This window comes from Tamandua tetradactyla, chromosome 12 (genome assembly GCF_023851605.1).
Source record: "Tamandua tetradactyla isolate mTamTet1 chromosome 12, mTamTet1.pri, whole genome shotgun sequence".
Classification (NCBI taxonomy): Eukaryota; Metazoa; Chordata; class Mammalia; order Pilosa; family Myrmecophagidae; genus Tamandua; species Tamandua tetradactyla.
In genome coordinates this window covers 33,886,138-33,907,737 of record NC_135338.1, presented here as the reverse complement: position 1 = coordinate 33,907,737, position 21,600 = coordinate 33,886,138, and the positions used below count along the sequence as shown (strand labels likewise).

Sequence of the window (21,600 nt, the reverse complement as noted above, 5' to 3'; positions counted from 1 at the left end):
AATCAGCTATAAAATAAAGATGAGTGCTTGAATATCACTGAACCTGGTGTTTCTAATAAACGCTATGAATCACTGAGGTATATGATATTCAATGGGAAAGAGGTTTCATGTTCATGTCATCAGGACACATCATATTAAAAAAGCAATAAAAATAAAATCAGGAAAACAAAAGAAGAGAGAGGGGCCCATGCTGTACAGCCCATGAATCTCATTGGTTTTATCGTGAAAGTTTATTGTTTTTAATCCTAGTACAATCAGCTACCAGTTACATACAATAAAAAACAAAAACAGCCACAAAGCAATGATGATAGAGATAGTCTGTGACATTGTACAGTGGAGGAAATATTCTCTGCTGAAATCCTCCAGCGGACCCCACTTGGCTTCAGCAATTAAGCTATAACTCCCTCCCTCCCCAAAATAATTAAAAAGGAAAATTAATGTCTTGCTTTGGTACAGCAAGATTCTAATACCTCTTGGGGACACTGGAGAACTTTAAAAAACTAAAGCAGTAGAAACAAAACAAGAACTGAAACGTGGAAGCAAGGTGACACACAATGAAGCTCCATGAGGCCTTGACTTCAGATCACCTCAAAGCGAACCACCTGGAAGGAAAAGAAAATGCTGTTATTCTGGGAAAGAGCAAGGACAAAGTTCAGTAGACCTTATCACATCACTCTATTCTCTCCCCAACTACAAAATCCAACCTTTTCTCAAGGCATGTATTTTTATAAGTGGACTAGGTTGGAGAAAATTACTTCCTTTTCTAATTTCCTGTTATAAATGTTAGTAACTAGCACATACTTACTCTTTTAGAGCCAGAAAATAATACAGGGAAGAGAAGCATTTTTAGCAAAGCATGCCATCTTCTTTATCTCAAACCCTTCAAAGCAACCACATAGTAGGCTATTTACATGACTGTATACCCTTACCTTAGAAGAACAATGACTCCATTCAAAAACTAAGTTTCATATATATTTGGTTCGATTGAGAGCTTTTTCAGCCAGGTGACCACTTTCATCTGTGATCTTCTCCCAATCAGTCTGTCCGACAACAAAACCTATGGCCCTTTTCCTATCTGCATCCTTCTTTTCTTCCAGGTCTGCCCATCTCACCTAAAAAGAACACAGCATTAGGCTGGGCTTAGGAAAAATAAATAGGCAAAGAGATCCTCTCTTTTGGAATAATCTAAGGGGTAGAATAACTAATTTGAAACCAGAAGTTTAAACAATTAAAAACTAACTTAGAAAAATTAGGAGAAACCATATATTTTAAGTCACAGAGAGAAAACTTTCAGGTCAATCACCAAGTCCTAACTTCCTACCTCCTAAAAAGTTTGGCTCTCAGCTCAGTTCTATCCTCTCCATCTCCTCTACCACCCCCTTTTAGTCCACTGACCTCATTTCTATCTGAAGTAAAGCATCTGACCTACTCTTTCTGCCTCCATTCTCACCCCTTCCAATCCAGTCTGCCAGAGTGATCTTCCTAAAACACAGGTGGTCATGACTCTTACATGCTTTAAATCCTTCCCCTACAGTATCAAGTACAAGAAGTCCAAGCACACAAGATCACTCTTGATCTGGCCCCTGTCTACCATCCTATGTCATCTCTTGTCAGTGCCTACAGCATTTTATACAAGCAATACAGAATCCTATTTCTAGCTTTCAGAGCACACTGGGCCATTTCACGTCTCTCTAACTTTGCACATTCTAGTTCCTCTTCCTGAAACAGCTTTTCCCTAATTTCATCCACCTGGTATGAGTCTAGGCATCCTTCCCTGCTATTTTCCCTCTTTTCTTTTGCCAATCAAATAATCAATCTTTTTCTGGAATTACTTCTGGGTTTTTGACATGTCTACTTCTGAATTTTTACACTGTATTATAGTTATGATTTAAGGATCTGTCTTTCCTAGCAGACTATAAACACCTTAGGCCAAGGACTGAGCTTTATTTAACTCCACACAATAAGTACTTCTTACAATTTAATCGGAGAGAGATACAACAAGGGCTGATGTGACTACTTTTGTTCATGAGATAGAGACCAAGAGATTGACGTGACTAACATCATCACTATGGCAAGATTACAATGCTATATACATGGATCAGAAATTTTTCCTATTAGCACTCTCATTTCTAAAAATATAGATTCTTACACACAAATAGTACATTTAAAAATCATGTATGGCGAGATCATATTTTGTAAAGTTCAAATACTTAAAATAAGAGATTATGAAACAGTTGTCTACAGTGCAGAGCACCAATGCCTGCAGAGATTGTATTTCACATATGGCCTATGATTTTCTACCTGCAACAAGGAAAGGGAAACAGAGCATAAAAATTCCATCCTCTTTACACTGGAGCTGGAAATGTATTACTGTGCTCACAGATACAATGATTTTTCCTTACTGGCATTTGTGAGACTGGTAATAAAATAACCTCTTGGCCAAAGGGAAGATATGGAGTAATAGCTGTGGAAAACTGGCAACACCTGACTGTTCTTAAAGTAGATTTTTAGTTTGTAGAGAATCCTTGCTTTGATTTCCTTTATGGGCCCTTAATAAAAAATCTAATAAATACTGTGGGCTTCTCGAACAAAGATATTAGGACCTTCTGCCTTTTAATGTTGATGGATCCATTCTGATAGATGCAGACATACTCTCTCAGTTCCCTTGGGGGGAAGGGTACACATCTTAGAGAAAGATGACTGTGGTTAAAGGGGAAAAGGATGAGTAGACAAACAAATTATGACAACTGAACAAATAAAAGGTAACCAGTCCACGATATATTTAAAATGTGGCCATCCTTAGCACAGTTAAATACAATGATCAATGTTGTCCTGAGTAAATTAAGAACTAACTTTAAATCCTAAGTCTTTAAAATTCATGTAAAATAAGAATATGAGATTAGAAGAAAAAGTATATAGCTTTTTTTTAAAAGACACAATATATTTCAGCATAATTCCCAAGATTTTAAAAGTTGGAAGAAAAGTATTTTGTAAACCATTGCATTCTGTTCACATCTCTAATATGCACTGATGCTGTATTCAAATTATTTATTTACATGTTAGACTTCTTCAGCAGAGATCACTCCCTAAGAGGCCTTATCCACAGTGCTGATACACGGACATTTACCACAGAATGAATGAATGATTACCAAAATACTAAAAATATAAGGAGTGGGATAAATGGTCTTCAGCTAGAAATGGCTTCTTGAATTTCAGTGTCCCTCCTCATCTTCCTAGACATACTTTTATTAAAATTTATAACATGCTACCATTTTATACCCAACTAAGCAAGCAAAACTTTTGAAAAATAAATGACCTTTTAGAGCCTAACCATTTAGGTATAATTCTAATATGATGAGATCTACAGGACCAGCCTGCTGTCATAGAAGTATTTCTAAAAATTCAATTATAGAAAACAAGAGACCCCTGGAAAGAAATGAGGAATGTACTCTGAATTCCTTGTGAGCTGTAAGTTCTTCTAATGCTCTAATGTTAATTTTGGTGAGTCGCTTGAGAACTCACCAAAAGAGGAGCCACTTTAAAGCCACTTGAAAGAACTAGGAAACGTACAGCTCACCTGCCTCTGTCCAACCCAATTTACAAAGTAAATAGCATGGGATCAGACACCCCTTACCGAGGAGATAGTTATCTGAGAAAAAATAAACTAGAGAAAAAATATTTCTCTCTCTAGATTATTTACTGATACCAAATCTACACTGAATTATTATTCACAAGGAAGAGCTACTGCTAGTTAAATCTCTAACCTTAAAACTGAAATAAGAGATAACAATATAAGTAGACCCTGGGTGGAGCTGGGCATATAAGGAGGGCCACTAATTGGATCTCCCTTTCCCATCTCCTCAAGCCACAATGATGAAAGCAGGCATAGGGACTGTCTGCAATATCTGAAGGGCTTTGAAACCCAAAAATCTTTGTAATGGTATCCACTTTAACAAAATTTTACTGGCATATTTATTTTCTTATAAAAAAAATTCTTTTAAGTGAAAACAGGAGAATGGGAGAAAATGTTTAGAAAGTATATATGTAATAAGGGTTGAATATTAAGAATACATAAAGAAACCCTACAACTCAACAACAAAATGACAGCCCAATTAAAAAATGTCAAAGGACTTGAATAGACATTGAATAAACATTTCTGCAAAAAAGCCATGGCCAAAGCACATGAAAAGAGGCTCAAAAGCATTAGTCATCAGGGAAATGCAAATCAAAACGAGATACCAGTTTACACCCAGTATGATGGCAAAAAAAAAAAAGGAGTGTTGGCAAGGATGCAGAAAATAGGAACCCTTGTGTATTGTTAGTCAGAATGTAAAATAGTGTAGCCATTGTGGAAAGCAGTTTGGTTTCCTTAAGTTTCTTTAGAAAGTTAAGTATAGAATTACCAAATGGCCTGGCAATCCCACATCTAGGAATATACCCAAAAGAAGTGAAAACATGGACTCGGACAGATATTTGCAGACCAATGTTCATAGCAATATTACTCACAATAGCTAAAAGGTAGGAATAACACGTCAATTAACATGAATGGATAAACAAAATGTGGTATACACATAGAATGAAATATTATTGGGTCACAAAAATGAAGTTCTGATACATGCTACAACATCGATGAAGCTTGAGGACAACAGGTTGTATGAAATAAGTTAGACACAAAAGGAAAAAAATACATGATCACACTTATATGAAATAACTAGAATTCACAGAGACATAAATTAGATTATAAATTACGGGGTGGACGGTAGAAGGGAGGGGAGGGAGAAAGGGGATTACTGCTTAAGGGTATAGAGTTTCTGTTTGGGGTGGTAGAAAAGTCTTGGTAGTGGATGATGGTGATGGTATCACCACATTGTGATATAATTAATACTGCTGAATGGTATATCTGAAAGTGGTTAAAATGAGAAATGTTATACATGTATCACCACAAAAAAAGTTTTAAAAATATTCTTTTAATATTTAAACACTGAAGAAATTCATAGAAAAAGAAAAATAAAGAAATGTCCTCAATCTCATTCTTAAAGAAATGCAAAATGAGATACCATATTTTTTTCACCTATCAGACTGACAAAAAGGAGAAAAGTTTGACAACACCATTGTTGGTGCAAGTGTGTAAAACAGGCATTTACTTACATGTGGGTAAATAAATAAGTGTAATCTTTTTGGAAAATAATTTTATAATATGTCAGAATGATGCCATATAGTCTATGACCCTGCAGCTTTAGTACTAAAAATTCACATGCAGAGGTATAGTGCCAAAAAATGCCAAGATATATGCAACATGATGTTCACTACAGTATTTATATTAGCAACAAAATGGAAATAACATAAGCATCCATCAACAAGGGACTGGTTAAATAACAAATATAGCCAAAAAACAGCACACCAGGAGGCCACTTAAAACGAACTAGGTGATCTTGCACATACTTAATAGATTGAGACAGAGTGACTGAAAAAAGCTTCTGTGGATGAGTATATACATAAAATATGATCCCCTTTGCTTTATTTAAAGGACAGATGCATATACCACTTTAACTGAATATTATACCTGTGTGGAAAACCTATTCAACGTCCTGGATTCATTTATCTGCTCCCTTTTATAGCAAAAATTCTAAACAGTTGTCTACATTTGTCTAGACTTCATTTCCTATTCATTTTTCATTCTACTCTAAACTGACCTCTATCCCTCATCTCTCAATGAAAATTACAATTGACCATTTCATATTGCAAATTCAATGACCGTTTCTCTGCTCTCAACTTACTTGTCTTCTCTGCATCATTTAATAACTGACTGCTCTTTTCTTCTTGAAAAACTTGCCTATATCTGAACTTCTAAATTTTGGTATATTAAGTCCTATTTTGATTTTTTTTCCTATTTATACTTTTTCTTCAGGCAAGACATTCAGTACCATGATTTTAACTACTACTGACATGCTAAGCACTTCCAAATTTATTATTTCAGCCTTATCTCCCCAATGAGTTTCATACTAGTAAATTCAACAGTCAATGTGGTATCTGTACTTAGATTTCTGACTTAACTGACCTGTAAATAAACTAATTTTTCACTCTCAAACCCATGGCTCCCCCAGTTTTCCCTATCTCAATAAATGGTACCACAAACATGCAGTGCTCACGGGCAGAACTCCTGGGGAGTTACCCGATTCCATCCATATCTAATCCATTAACAAGTCCTATTTTCCTCAACACTGTACACTGAATCTGGCTCTTTTGCACAATGGCAAAAAGGCACAAGTGGCTGCTCCCAAAACCTGTAAGACTGTCAACTAAATGCTAGCCATGTGAGGCTTTGTTCTCCACTTTTTAAGCTATTTGTAAGGTCCGCCTCCTCTTTTAGTGTCAGAATATATAGAATACACTAAAGATATAGAAGATATAGTATAGTATCAGATACAGTATCTGGAGTATGGTATAATATAAACTAAATCACTCTAAAAATGGCATTCATACGACTATCTGCCTACAACTTTCCAAAACCAGAATCTAAATGACCCTTTGTTTGTTGGCAGTTATTGACAAAGTCCCTTACCCTCTTCTTCCCAGGCTCAGAAGCACGAGTATCATAATCATCAGGGAGCTGAAGATAATCCTCCATTCTGCTGGCAATCGCCTCCCAGTCACGTTTCCTTTTTGTACCAGTCCTCAAGCCATCCAACTTGTCTGAGGGACAAACACAGAGCCGTAGCATTAAGGAAGAGTGTGAGTTTGTACAAAACACACAAACAAGGGAAAAGAAGGCTGGAACACTTTCAGAGGACACATCCATATTTTTTGTGAGCATCATCACTGTAGATCCAAGTTATCTTCTTGGCTGAGATAATGTAGAGTTCGGTGGAATTTCCATAGTTTATTTAGTGTTCATACTGGACGCCATTATGATGTTGGTTTAAATAACAAATACGGGCAAAAGCAAGAAAATCCACTTTTCTCCTGGCCTCCTTGTCCCCTCATCCACCATAACCCAACACTTCAGCTTGCATGTTCTGAAGGAAAATGCCAAATATGGTTTCTCTAAGGACAATTTCTTCTACTCTTTTTTCTTTTTTTTTTCTAGTGCAGTATTACCACCCATTTGACCCGCAATCATATGTGATACTGTGTCATATGAAAAGCAGGTAGTACCAAGAATACAATGAGCCAAGCCAATATTTAAGAAGCTTTTAGATGAACAGTTTCTATTGAACAAGAATCCTGGAATTTTAGCTGCTATGAGAGGACTTGCCATGAGTTAATGTGTATGAATAAGCTGATTGTACATGATCATCACTTTCTTTGGCTGTAGTATGAAGCACTGTTGACCATTCTGAGACTAAGGACTAATCAGCCAAAGTGACCAGACCTGAATTTTCTTTCTGAACCCTCAATTTGAGAGGGCTAGATTTTCCAAGGGCTCATAGTATAATCAATTAAATGAACAGAGATTGCTGGTTCAGAATTATAAACTATGAGTTTAAGTGTCTTCAAGAAGTACACACAATGAAAATATGTTGCTTTTTTTATTGGTTGTTAATACTCATTTTGAATACTTTATATGGAATACTACAAATTATATATATTGAAGCACTAAACTTTTGAATTATCGAAAGTTGGAAACATACCATTATTAAACAGATAAAGGGAAGCCTAAAAATTCAGAAATACAATAACCGCACTTCACTGACCTCCATTATATGTAACAAAAATCTTTTATGTCCCAAGTTGGAGAGAACTTCATATAAAAAGAGAAGTGCAATAGAAGTAGTGGCAGGAGGAAAGATTATATTTCAAACAGAAAAGTTTCACATATGTTCACATACCCTAACTATACCCAGTCAAGATTTTGCATAGTTGGCAAAGCTTTTATTTTCTAAACTCCTCCCCACTAAAAGCAATATAATTGAAAAATCAATAAGGCAAACTACCATACTTTATAAAACTCAAGAAAATTTTGTCATCTCACTTTGGTAATATTTTAATATGGAAGGGTTCAAAAGAAACAGTCTTTTAATCTCATCTATAAGTTACATGCTGAACCAAACAGCTCTAGCTACATGTACATGACAGGCCATATCACACAGGATTATAAAGAAGTGACCCCCTGAATGCACAGGGATACAGGATATGGTATTAGAAAACCAACAAAGTCCCACAAACAATAAAACTGTTCTCAGATCAACAATGCACATTATCAGAAGAGTAGGAAGTTCCAACACACTTACTATTAAATAAACCTCTAAGGATTTTCAAACTTAATAAGATCAGTTTTGACATTAGCACACTTCAAAGGAATAATTTCATAGTTCAATTTCAAGAACCTAATCATGGTTAGGCAGCAATGCAGAAAGGACAGGATGAAACTACAAGAACTCTTCTTTATATACTCGGTATATGACAGGAGTTACAGATCAGGGGTTCCATATTTGCAACTTGGAAGTTCAGAAGAGGGTGTATTTCTAGACTGAGCACCCTTGTTTGAAATGTTCAATTTGAAATTTCATTTTGCACAGCATATATATATATATTTTTTTTTTGCATGGACAGGCACCGGGAATCAAACCTAGGTCTACAGCATGGCAGGTGAGAATTCTGCCACTGAGCCACCGTCGCACTGCCCTGCACAGCATATTTAAAGTTTCCTTGTTAGAACTGAAGAAAGACACACACCTCTTTCACCTGGCATCGTGGAAAGCCAAATGCACAGAAGTAGGTGAGGGAAGAAGAATCTGGGGTATTAATTACAGAAGACTGGTGTCCAATACACTCATACTAATGATTTTCAGAGGTTTAATTTTCAAAAGACTTAGTTTTAAGGTGAAGATGAAGTTCTAAATATCCAACTTGGCAGGTCACAGAATTTCACATCTTCAAAACTGTATATATCATTATAACACAACAGAAAAATTCTTGAGATGCATCTATGTCTTTTCTAACATTAATGGTATTACTGAAAATCTGTTCAAGGTGAACATACAAGGGGTGTTTACTTATACAAATAATAATTACACTTCAACTGGGAAGAGATGAATCTATATGACATGTAGAAGACCAATACACAACAACTTACAAGCACAGGCAAATGACGCCGAAATGAGAAAAGCCAAAGTACCTGATATGCAGAAACCAAAATTAGGATGATAGTTTCAAACATCCCAGTCCTCCCAGTTTGAGAAACTAAAATTTGAACTTAAGTCATTGGAACTTTAGTAGCTTCGATGCTGAATACCAGCATCTGTTGTGACATGCAATATCTACCCTTGCATTAGGATGCCAGTGTCCCAAGTGGGCAGGAATCAGCAGGTGTGACTAAAGGTGGGCCACAGATGGCCTTCAGCAACTCCATGACACTGAGGCCAGGTGATATGCAGGCCCATTCTGAACTGTTCTAAAATTATACATCCAATTTAACACTCAAAATGCAGGCTGAACTTTATGTCGCACCTAATGAGCACAGATCAAGAAGACCTCAATGAGATTTAACCAGTTGCTTAAAAGACTATAGTTAAGTGAGTATTTTCTCATTGGTAGACTGATTTGTGAATTAAATTTTTTTAGTTTCATATTCAGCTCTTCTTCTGGTTCAGTGTGTGATAACACTAAAACTTATTATGTTTCCACCCAGCATAATGATGTCACCAAGAATAACTTGAGAATGTCAGTAAAGTACTCAGAAAAATAAATTGCATCTGGTAATCACCATATCAAATGTGAATTAGAAGGAAGGCAAAATAGGCTAACTTTCAGAAGCAAAATCCTCACGTTTTAGAGAATTTTCTTTCAACTGGATCCATGGATCAACCTCAAATACGTAAATACTCTTAAGAATGCCCACATTCAATTTGCCTTTCTTCATAAGTGAATTAGTTTTCAAGATAATACAGAGGTGCAAGATGGAAATCATTATACAAAATATCATCACTCATTAAAAACAAACAAACCCAACTGAAAACATGTTAGAACTTATTTTCTAGATTCATTATCAGATCTTCAGTGCCTTTAACTGAAGTGGTTTATTTAACAAATCCATTCCCAGAATTCACTGTCTTAACTCTCTGACCTTAAAATTGACTGAATTTGTTTAAAATGTATTTTCTGAGAAGCAAATGGTAGACAGAAATCAATACCAAGTTTAATAGCATATTTTCTTGAATAATCGTAACTAAATTCCATTTTCCCTTTTCTTTAGAAACTATAAAAGAAAAGTAGAAAATGGACTAGCTCAGGTTTAAAACAGCATTATCACAGATCACATATTACAGAAGGCTTCTGAAGATTATGTGCTTAGCTAAAATGTCTATCACTTTTATAATCACTTTGACCTCCGTTTGCTCCAAAAGATAATCACTATTTAGAGAATGAGAAAAGAAGAAATGATCTTACAGTCTTATCATTTAATCTAAAAGTACAGAACTTAATACAGACAAAATCTCAGGTCAAAATAAGCAGGTCTAAGTCATTTAAAAAGTAATTTGTGGTTGATTATTCTCCTATATATTTAATTGCATTTAAACAGTTATCAGTGCTTCACAGGTAGGGAAGAAGACAGCTGGATATTAAGATGCCCCACAGAGGGAAGAATAGTGGAAGAATATGTCAGTAACTGCATGTAATTTTTACATGATACACACAACAAATTTTTTTTAACTTTACAACAAGACACCTATCCCAGTAATATCGTAATGCTACAGTTTATGGAACAATCTTTTAACATAGGACTTGGTCAACATAAACTGCTAAAATGATCAGTTGGGCAAAATGAAAAGCATAACCTATGCAACTAGGCAAAATGCAACCCTCCCATTCAAAAACAAGACAACAGCCTAGCAGTAAAGTTACTAATGGCTCAAATTTGTTCTGTGAATTTAAATATTTAGATGGTTGCTTCTAAAGTGGAAAGAAGAGAAATGCAGAGACTGACTTTCATACTTCATATATCAGCAAGCCCAATCTAAAAAAGGCCTTATCACATTTTTTAAAGATTCTTATTAATACACTTTAATCAATATGTAACTAGTTTTCTTTGAGGTAAAAAATTCATTGTAAAACGTTTTGTATTATTACCAGGCAATATTGGAGGAAAACCCATTGAATACAAATGACTTTTGCTTTGACAGATAACCTCACATTAAGCAACTCCAATTTTTGATTTAGACAATCATTTTAACCATTTTACTTTATAATCTGGCACTACACTAAAGACAACTTGAGGGAAACTTTAAATAGAATCTTATATAGCATATTCCTCAATAACTACCAGGACGTTTATAGCTACCTCCCCCCTCACAAAAAACTCTAATTTATTCCATAAGGAAAATAGTTGCCTTTTAATTAATTTCTGATTTTTAATATTTATTATTATACAAAGTATTCATATTCAGATTCTACTTTGGACTTCAGTGAAATATTATTTAAAAAGCAGAAACTTCATCGACACCAACATTTATGATTTATATAAAAGAATGTATCTTAGAAGTGACAGTACTTTGTTACTAAATTTATCACATATTTCCATTTACTTCAAAAATCTTACCCTAAAAACTTAAACGGTATTAAAAAGCAGTTAAAAAAAAACCAAAAAACTCTTTTCTTCACTCTCTGTAGCAAGGTATAACTACAGTTAAGCCAAAAACTAGCAAAATAGACTGGAGAATGTAAGATAGGCCAAAAATCTTGATTTAAGCAGAGATTTTGGAAATTTGCTCTTCTTACAGCAGAAAAATCTATGACCATTACCACCAGGTATCACAAATAAAAACAGGAAAAAAGAAATACCCACCTAGCTTTGCCTCAGATGTGTCCATCTCCCATTTGCTTTTCGGAATGTAACCCTAAATTGTACACAGAAAGAAGCTCGAAGGGTTAGAAAGAGACACATACATGCATATCACTTTTGAACTGGAAAAGCATTAAAACTGGGAATGGATTCAGTTTCCACTCACTAGTTATAAAATATATCCTCATTAGGGAAGGAACAGTCTTATCTCTGAAAAAACCGAATTACCAAATTCACCAAACTTGACTGCCCAGATTTCAGAGTAGTCACTTCAGAATAGTATCATGAAGGCGCTTTGAAGCAGCTACAGTTCAGGACTCAAAAATATAGTCTGAACAACAGCTGTATAGTAAATTTGAGAATGTACAGGTAGTTACTGTACTTACAGGAATATCATTCATAGTATAGGATTTATAACACTAGCTAGGCTATTTTCTAAATGCAACAGCTATTCTCAAGTGATAGTAGCCATGAAATCCAAAGTGTTCTTCAAAACAAAAGTTACTTTATATTCTAATGTAATTTTAAATACTCAAAAGAAAGGAGAAAACCTGGTATCACTGAAACCAACTACAAAGTTCAACCTCATTTTAAAAAGACTCAATTCATTTATCAGTTAGATATGACAAAGGCTCATTTTACTGAATCAATTCAGAGCATTTCTCTTTCATCCAGTGGAAACTAGGTCATTGTTTCTGATGTCTTTTAAAATTTTGTTTCCTATTTATGAAAAACCAGGTATTTCCACAGGCAACTTACATCTTATATGTAATAAAATTACAGGGTGCTTATTTCCAAACAAGTTTTCATAAGATTTTCAAATTTCCCAATGTTCCTATTTAATTATATAATAATCCTTTCAGTTTATTCACCTAGTAAATATATGTGCTTTCCTTGTGATTTAATGTGACTCCCCTTTTCCTTCATCTGAAGTTTGTTTTCTATTAGTTCCTAATATACAGAAACTTGAATATTAGGACTTATTATATTGGACTGATTTATCAAAAGTGTCAGTCAGCATCTTCTTTTATGACTTTTTTACTGTTGGGAACATTCAAGTCCATAGAACAGACTGACACACAGGTAAACTGGAAAGTATTTTGAAGACATCATGACAATAGGTCTGAGTAAGAGTTTACTAGAGCATCATCACCCTTCCAGGAACCTACAGATCTGTATACATTTCCAGTCTTTAAGCCAGAATGAATAGCCCAATTTCAACTTACTAGCTGGTATAATTTATAACCTGAAAAACTACCTTTTTCAAATACATTTTTTAGAAGAGACCAAGACAAAGCTATGCTGAAATGATGGTGCTAAAAATATCCATCGAATGTTTACAAATTATACCTCAAAAACTTTAAGCATCACTAAAATAATATACTTATAAGCTGAGTAATATCTACTAGGTTCACTGAAACTCTAAGAGGCAAATATCATACCAATGAACTACCAAAAAAGACTCTTAACAAAGAAAAGTTTGGATTTCACCCAGCTGTACTAATCAGTATAGAGTAGAAAATGCAGTTTACCAAAAATTCCATTTGAACAGTCTAAATGACATGAGGCTTGCTAATTCTAACCCTTTGGTTTAAATTCTCCAAGACTCTTTTACTCCTGGAATAGACCCCAGTAGTAGAAGATCTGGATTCTGCATTTTTAAATGGGCTAAGAGAAGTTTTATAACATAAAGATAAGCAAAATGAGTATATTAATTTTGCCCTGCTGGAACCACCTGATCTTCCTTAAAACTAAACCATCCTCCAATTGCTCACTTGAAATAGCAGGCCATTTAGAAATAGAAGAGATACTTCAGCAGGGTAGAATTTAAAGGCTTCCTTGCCTTGTCTCTAACGTAAAAATATAGTCTTAAAGTGTGTTTCATTTTTTAAAATAATAGTACATTCAATTAAAAGTTCCAAGCATCTAAGTATGTCAGATGTTATAAACCATACCCTGAAGTGAAATCTCCACAAAAGAAAGACGGAACTTCAGAAAACTAAAAGTTTATAGACTCCTCACATAATTACTTCCTAGTACACATACTGCAAGTAGTTAAAGAGGTCATGAGCCATATTCCAGAATAGCATGGACCTTTAAGTGAATTTCCTGCCTACACTTTAGATCATGTATGTTAAAATACAGCTTAATTAAGAAAAACAGACTTTATTTTTATTTTTTTAAAAAACCATACTGAGACTCAAATGCCATTAACTTTAAAACTTATTTTTTAATCCACATTTGAAATCTAGGCATGTAGAGAATGACACCATCTCTACACAAACACAGTTTTTATCAAGAGCCCTCTATTTCACATATGGGTTTGATGGGACCACTGTATACTTTAAAGGGTAGGAACTGGAGTTCTCACTTTGCACATTTTCAGAAGACTATGAGAAGCAGCTTTAGCAAGGGTTGAGGTTTTAATATAAACTGAATAATATTTTGATTAAGAAGCAACACTTGCAGGTCTCTGTATCTCATTAGCAAACACTGAAAAGTCAACATAACTCTATAGGTCACACATTTTTGAGTGAAAGAGTAAGGCAAACATCTCTACAGAGGTGTGATAAAAAACATTTACAGAAGGTACACGGGAACTCTGAACTCACACCATGTAAGCTTCTAATCAGCCTGAGTTTTAAATCCATTGCCTACATAGTCAAATAATTTTCCCCATCACTTAATAGGATAAAATGCAGAAGAACAAATCCAGCAGTAAGTGGCAACCTCTGTTTCCTCATTCAATAACAGTTCTTCTGCATCAGTTGAGAGAAACTCAATTTTGGAATCTTGTAGCAAAGAAGAGACAATTATACATATGTTGCGTAGGCTGCACCACATACCTGCTGGTATAAGAATGTCCTTTCATATGTAATCAATTTTCTTGATAAGTAAACTCCCCTAAAACCACCCACAAAAAGATGATTGTGTACAAGGGTTAAGTTTCTCAGCACTCAAAATTTTCTTTCAACAACACAATAGAGGGTTATTTTGGTCAGGGGAAAAATAAGAAGTATCCACAAGTTTCCCTGAAGACAAGTACGGAAACTTTTATCATTCAGGTGCACATCAAAACAGTAATAATCTGACCACAGATCTGAATTTAAAACAATTCCCTTAAGGATTTTCAATAAAGAGACACTTTGTTCAAAGTGGTTGGTCTGTCTCCTACCAGTTCGCTTTCCTCTTCCTCTGTATCTTTCTTTTCTTCTTTCTGTTCTTCAATATTTGCATCAAAATCTTCCATCTCTACCTACACCACCCCAATAATAATAAAAAGAACTGAATTAAAACTTAGGAAAATGTTGACTCCCTCACTGAGATCTGTAGTGAGCACAGTTTCTCAGAGTAAGACAGCAGACTCACTGTTATATATATTTTAAAACGCTAAATTTCAGAACAGAGCTAGTAAAAGAGAGAACAATAACATTCCTACTTTTAATTTCTGGATATCCATCTTAATAATTTCTCATGGAGTTCAGTATAATGCTCTGTTTTAAGTAGATGTTCACCTGTTTTGAATGCCTATGGATTACTAAGATTTCTTTTTAAAACCTTTAAAAATTATTCTTTCAATCAGGTAAAATATTTATATACTTTAAATTTCAAAATTTAAGAAAGTATAGTGAGAAGTAGTAGCTTGGGCTCAGAACGGCAGCAATTGGGAATACAGAATAGACGGGTTAGTAAAGTATTGATAAGGTAAAATTGGCAAAACTAGTAAGGAAACTGACTACATGGTGAAGGAGTAGGGTCACACGCTGGAATAAGGGAGAGTGAAGAGTCAGGAATAACTCCCAGAGTACTAGTTTCAGCAACCAACTGACTGGCAGTTATAGCTGTTTAAAAGAGAATACCAGAAGAAAAGGTTTGGATGAATTGTTTTGGAGATACTGAGTTTGTGGTGCACTAAGGTAATATGTGTTTTTTGGAGAGAATTTGGTAAATAATAGTAGGAAGGAGAATTTAAAAAATCACTCATAATTTCTCCACAGACATAATTACTGCCAAGATACTGACATAATTTACTCCGATCTTTACAATTAAATATTAAGGATACATAAGCGGCAATTAAAGCTACTTAGAAAGATTATCGATGTAGAATGTGCAGAATGAAAGTAAGTCCTAGCATATTTAGATTCCTAGAAAACTCCAACTTTTCAGGATTGGGTAGCAGGAGCAGCCAGCAAAGGAACAGAATAGATCAGAGGTAAGAAGAAAACCAAGAGTATATGGACTCACAGAAGCCAAGAAAACCATGTTTTCAAGAAGGTAGGTCAACTATATCAAATGTGGCTGAAAGTTTAATTGCATGGCAAAAAGGATGCTGAAAACTTAAAATAATTTCGTTAGAGCTCAATGCGTTGCATTTTAAAGAGGGAGAACTGGTTTTGGTATTATGATAAGTGGGACAAAGAGAATTATGAATTTGATATTTTAGATTTATTTTCCTTGGGCAATCATTTACTGTCCATTGTCATATAAATCAGTGGTCAGAGAGTTTCTGGGGATTGGTGGGGGCAGAAGCAGAAGGAAATGGGTTGAAGAGTTGCAGGGAGGTGAAAAACAATGACAACAGTGTGAGGTCAAAGGAAATAGAAATACACAAGTGGTTAAAATACAAAATCTCTCCCTTTTTATGATAAAGATACACTTCCACCAAATTAATAACTGAATCAGGCATGAATTATCAGTGGGTGAAAATTTGTTGGGGAATGAGATATTTACACAATCTCAAAGTATCTCCCCATAGATTACTTATTACAAAGTGAAAAAGGTACCTTAACAGTAGAAAAATCTGGCACACACCACTTTAACCAAGTGATCAACGTTTAAATCACCAACAATGAGATAAACTGCACCATATGGCTCCTGATGTGATGCACTGAGGACACCGTATCACTTAGTAGTATTTCTGCTAATGTTCAACTTAAATCTAATCATGTAGAAATAATCAGTGAATCTAAATTGAGGGGCATTCTACAGAACAAATGATCCATACTTTTCAAACAGTCTCTGTCTTTCATGACAATGAAAAGAGGCTAGGAAGCTCTTTTAGCTTAAAGGATTGCATCCTAGATTTTTAAAAAATTGCTATAAAGACATTATAGATGACTGGTGAAATATGAATATGGACTATATATGAGAGAACGTAGAGAATTTATATTAACATAGTATTTATCAATGCTAAATTTCCTGAATTCGAAAACTGACTTCTAATTTTGTAAGAAAACATCACTGTTCTTAGGCGATACATGAAGTATCTACAGGTAAAGGATTATGAGACCTGCAATTTAACTCTCAAATGGTTCCACAATAACCATGCTAATCGTAATCATCATCATCATAATGTGTATATATCTATAAAGAGAAAAGGCAAATGTGGCAAATTGGTGAAGCTTGATGAAGGTTGTACAGGTGTTCTTCGTATTAATCATGCAACTTTTCTATAGGTTTAAACTATTTCAAAAGTAAAAAAAGTGGGAAAAAATGGTCACTTTTGCACTACATTCAAGCCAAAGGACACTCACCTCTTCAATAGCAGCATCTTGCAGCAAAGAACGAATGTCTAGGCGCATCATGTGACGAGGTGCAGTTTCCCAGTGATCAGCCATCTATTGAGAGAGTAAAGAGGTCAAGTTATCTCTAGAGATTACTTAAATAAGGACCAAGTGAGCATCAAAGATAAATTTAACTAACACTGTGAAGTCTAACAGACAAATTTCAGGAATGGCTACATCATCTCTTTCACTTACATTACTAAGGAAAAGAAACATTTATTAAACAGGCAAAAAAGATATTCCGGAAAAAAGGGATAAACAAGTTTCTAGACAACAATGATGCTACAGACAAAACGAAGTTCAGTATACTCCACCATTCTATGTTTCTGAAAATCACCTTGTTTATTTCTTTAAGCTTTCTTCCATGAATATTTCTCTTGCCACAAGTCTGATTATCTGCACTCATTTCAGCCAAATACACCTAAGAAAGAATGAATGCCGATTAGGCAAACAAATACAAGATTTACAAGACAACTCAAAGTACTTTGAAATTATTTTAAGTCTATACCTCAAAACCCTTCGTTTTTGCTGCACTCCAAAACTGGTCAAAATGTCTCACTCTGTCATTGATGGCATCCAAGATGATGAAGGGGAAAAAGCCATCATCCAGAGTCTTTTTGAATGTTTTGAACATGCTGGTACGGTAGGTCTCCTCCATCTCAGCTTCATATTCATATTCCATTACCTAAAATCCCGCAAAGGAAATTTGGAGTTGGCAAAAACAAAGAATGGTTAGCATCTGGATTGAGATGACTTTCTAGTCTATCTTTCATACCTGAGAACTTATGCTTGTGTTCAGAAAAGAGAGATTTTCTTTGTCTTCAAAAAAAGCCACATCTCTCTGAGAACATGTTTTCCTTTAAATGCCATTAACGAATGAGGATGTAAACCAACAGAAATATACCATACCTTCTTTTTCACTTTCTTTCCAGAATCCGGATCTTTTTCTTCTTTTTCCACTTCAGTGATGAAATAATCATCCAGACTTAGAACTCTGGGTGCAGGTCCTCCAAATTCTACTTCCTTATCCTAAGAATAATATAGTCAAGAAAGTTAAAGAAAGTGTGTAGGATAAATTAAAGAATGGTCATACCAAACCTCCCTCTTGTGGCTTAATAACATATAATCTTCTGGTGGTTTCAAATCAATCCCAAGCAAAAATATCTGTCTCACTTGATCAAAAATTTGGGGAGGACAGCATCTATTATACACACCATATGGGATCATATGGGAGATACATATATTGATATCATGCTGCTGAGAACACAGGAAGCTAAAACACCGCAACTGATTCTTTGGCTTTCCCATACTCACTCGAATAAGTTTTGCAACATGTGTCTTTCCACTCCCAGGCAATCCTCTCATTATAACAACAATCTGAAATACAAAGGACCAAAAAAAATAATATCACTTGGCAAGAACTTTTTTTTGCATTGATATCTTAAAGTTAACAATGTCCTATCAGTTATACATGTATGGAATTAAAATATCTGACTGAAATCTCCAGGTGTCAATATTCAAACAAAGTTTAATTATTTTGAAATATAAGACAAATTTAAGAATATATACATTTGGAGGGCACTAGGAAAATCTAAATATCAAATCTTGTAATTCTCTTTTTGTCCCACCTATCATAATACCAAAACCACTTCTCCCTTCTTCAAAATGCAATTAATTAAGCTCTAATGAAATTATTTTTTTAAGTTTTCAACATCCTTTTTGCTAAGCAATTAATAAGCTCTTAATTCTTAAAATATTCTATAGAGTAGGCAACTTATGAGTTATCAATTGATCGACAATTTGGAGACAAGACGCCTTGAATCTGATAGTGCTATGTTACAGAAAAGAAGGGACATTGTGCTCAGGATATTAAAATGATCAGCTTGTATTCTGTAAGAAATCTAGTCAGCTTCATAGAACTCACTCTCTCAGGTCTGCTCTCTCGGCCAGGTGGTTTCAGAATATCATCTACATTCTTAGATTCGGGCTTTTTCTCAACTCGAGGAGCTGGAGGTGGCTGGTGGCTTAATGAAGGAGCAGGCAGAGGCATTCGTTCCTCTGGGTAAGTTCTTCGTTCTCCTAGGATTCCAACAATTGAACAAAATCACTATTTATACAGTAATTATTTTAAAGTTTACAACTGTCCACTCATCCTAAGGTAATTTAATTCAACCCAAGTCTAAGGATTTGGAGGCCATTTTTAACCTTAATTAGAAAGTTTAAGGTAATGTACATCTACTGAAATCAAGAAAATGTAGTTATTCAGCAACAGCACATAGAAGAATAATATATAATTTGCAAGACAGTCCTAAGTATGACTAATAGTCCTTGCTTTAACTTTTGCTTTATAGTTTTAAAAACAAGAGTTACTAGCTTTGGAAAGCTTGTTCCTATAAGTAAGTATGAAGTTTCTAGTTTAAGTATAATTTATAGCAATAAAAAAAGAAAAAAAAGCAATTTACAAGTCCAACAAAGGGGGTTTATACTCTAGCCACCCAATGGAACACCAAAAGCATTAATATAATAGGTTTACATAAGGAAAAACATGTATGCCACTACGTCAACTGGAACAAGCATGATTCAGACACTGTTATCACTACTTTTATTACAATTTCATAAATATGTATAAGAATAGAAAATGAAAGAAATACACAAGATTATAATATAATATGGTAAATGAGGGTTTAGTAATTTTGTTTTTATCTTCCAAAATTTCTTTCATAATATTAAAAAAACAGTTTATATTTTATCAATTACACTGGTATTTTTCAGAGATAATGTTGCCATCTCCAGGAAATCTGTGACTGGATATTACCCTAAAAGTTTAAAGTTAGTTACAATGGAAAGTATCTGCCAATGTTTACATTCTCAACACCCTTACAGTTAATAAGGTGGGGCTCTACCTCCAAACATAGACGGTCCTTCATAGGTTGGCCGGTCAGACTTTCGGTCATAGGATGGCCTATCAAACCCCCCTCTTCTGGATGAGGAATGGTCTTTTTTGTCTCGGTACGACTGAGTCCTAGAAAGTGTAACAGGAAATACAAACAAAATATTTGGAAGTCTCTGCTTTATAATGCAACAATATTTTATGACCAATTTTCTCTGTAAGTTGTTACTCCACAGTCAATAATTTCTATTTTGATTTTGCTTTTCCATTTAGATCTGCCTTACATACACACATTTAAAAAGGGCAGAAATTGCAAAAATAAATTTCTTGCTTACTAATCGAGCAACAACTGCGCCTTCACTGACAATGCCATTTTCTTTCCCTTCTGGCTATCTTCATCTCTCATTTAATTCTTTGCAATTCAAGTTGGGAAAATTCAAACAAATACTTTCCTCAAAATTGGTCCCAAACTGCTCTTCCATCTCTGACTTATATACACACATGGATGGAAACAATACATCATATATTAAATTCCCATTTAGTACACTGACTTTTTTTAATGCAATTTTATTGAGATATAGTCACACACCAAAAAGTACACATTCAATGGCTCACAGTATCATCACATAGCTGTGCATACAACCCTATGATCAATTTTAGAACATTTTACCGGAAAAGTAATAAAAATTAAAAAGCAAACCCAAATCCTCCCATAACCTTTATCCCCCATTACTGACCCATATATATTGGTATGATACATTTGTTATCGTTGATGAAAGAATATTAAACTATGCTGTTAACTATAGTCCACAGTCTGCAATAGATACATTTTTTCCCATATACCTCTCTATTATTAACTCCCTGCAACAGTGTCGCACATTTGTTCTAGTTCATGAAAGAACTTTTAAAATTTTGTAGAGTTAATCATAGACATTGTACACCACAAAATTCACTGTGTTATAAATTCCCATGCTTTAACCTCCAACTTTCCTTCTGGTGACCACATGACTCTAAAAGGTATGCTGACTTTTGCTGACCCTAAGTATATGGTTATTTGTGCACCTGGCAAAGAAAATTTTCATAGCATACCTATCATCCCGTGGTCGGCGTTCTCTGTCAAATCGGTCTCGATCATAGTCAATGACACCACGATCTCGATCTCGGTCCCTATGTGTGTCCCGATCCCTTTTAAAATCTCGATGATCTGCCATAACATTACTCTGACGATCAAAATACTGCTCACGGTCTCTGTCTCTATCATAACGATCACGTTGGCCTGCATGGTCTACAAAAACAATTGGTATGAAATAAGAAGTCTGTTCCTTTCTCTGAAACAAAAGCAGAAAATTACAAATCTAACTTTA

The 21,600-nt window shown here is 34.7% G+C and overlaps 1 protein-coding gene across 1 annotated transcript in view; it reads right to left on the bottom strand.

Annotated features, from left to right (window-relative positions):
- Positions 1-211: 211 nt before the first annotated feature.
- Positions 212-21,600, bottom strand: part of YLPM1 (YLP motif containing 1) — a 72,814-nt gene continuing 51,425 nt past the window's right edge. The window contains exons 9-21 of the mRNA XM_077123060.1: positions 21,326-21,521; positions 20,250-20,368; positions 19,271-19,425; positions 18,661-18,723; positions 18,256-18,375; positions 17,855-18,031; positions 17,684-17,767; positions 17,317-17,400; positions 14,958-15,038; positions 11,786-11,837; positions 6,563-6,693; positions 930-1,112; positions 212-602 (exon numbers count right to left, since the gene is read on the bottom strand). Coding sequence (XP_076979175.1) covers positions 966-1,112; positions 6,563-6,693; positions 11,786-11,837; positions 14,958-15,038; positions 17,317-17,400; positions 17,684-17,767; positions 17,855-18,031; positions 18,256-18,375; positions 18,661-18,723; positions 19,271-19,425; positions 20,250-20,368; positions 21,326-21,521 — 1,409 coding nt within the window. The 3' untranslated portion in view covers positions 212-602; positions 930-965. The remainder of the gene's footprint in view (positions 603-929; positions 1,113-6,562; positions 6,694-11,785; positions 11,838-14,957; positions 15,039-17,316; positions 17,401-17,683; positions 17,768-17,854; positions 18,032-18,255; positions 18,376-18,660; positions 18,724-19,270; positions 19,426-20,249; positions 20,369-21,325; positions 21,522-21,600) is intronic.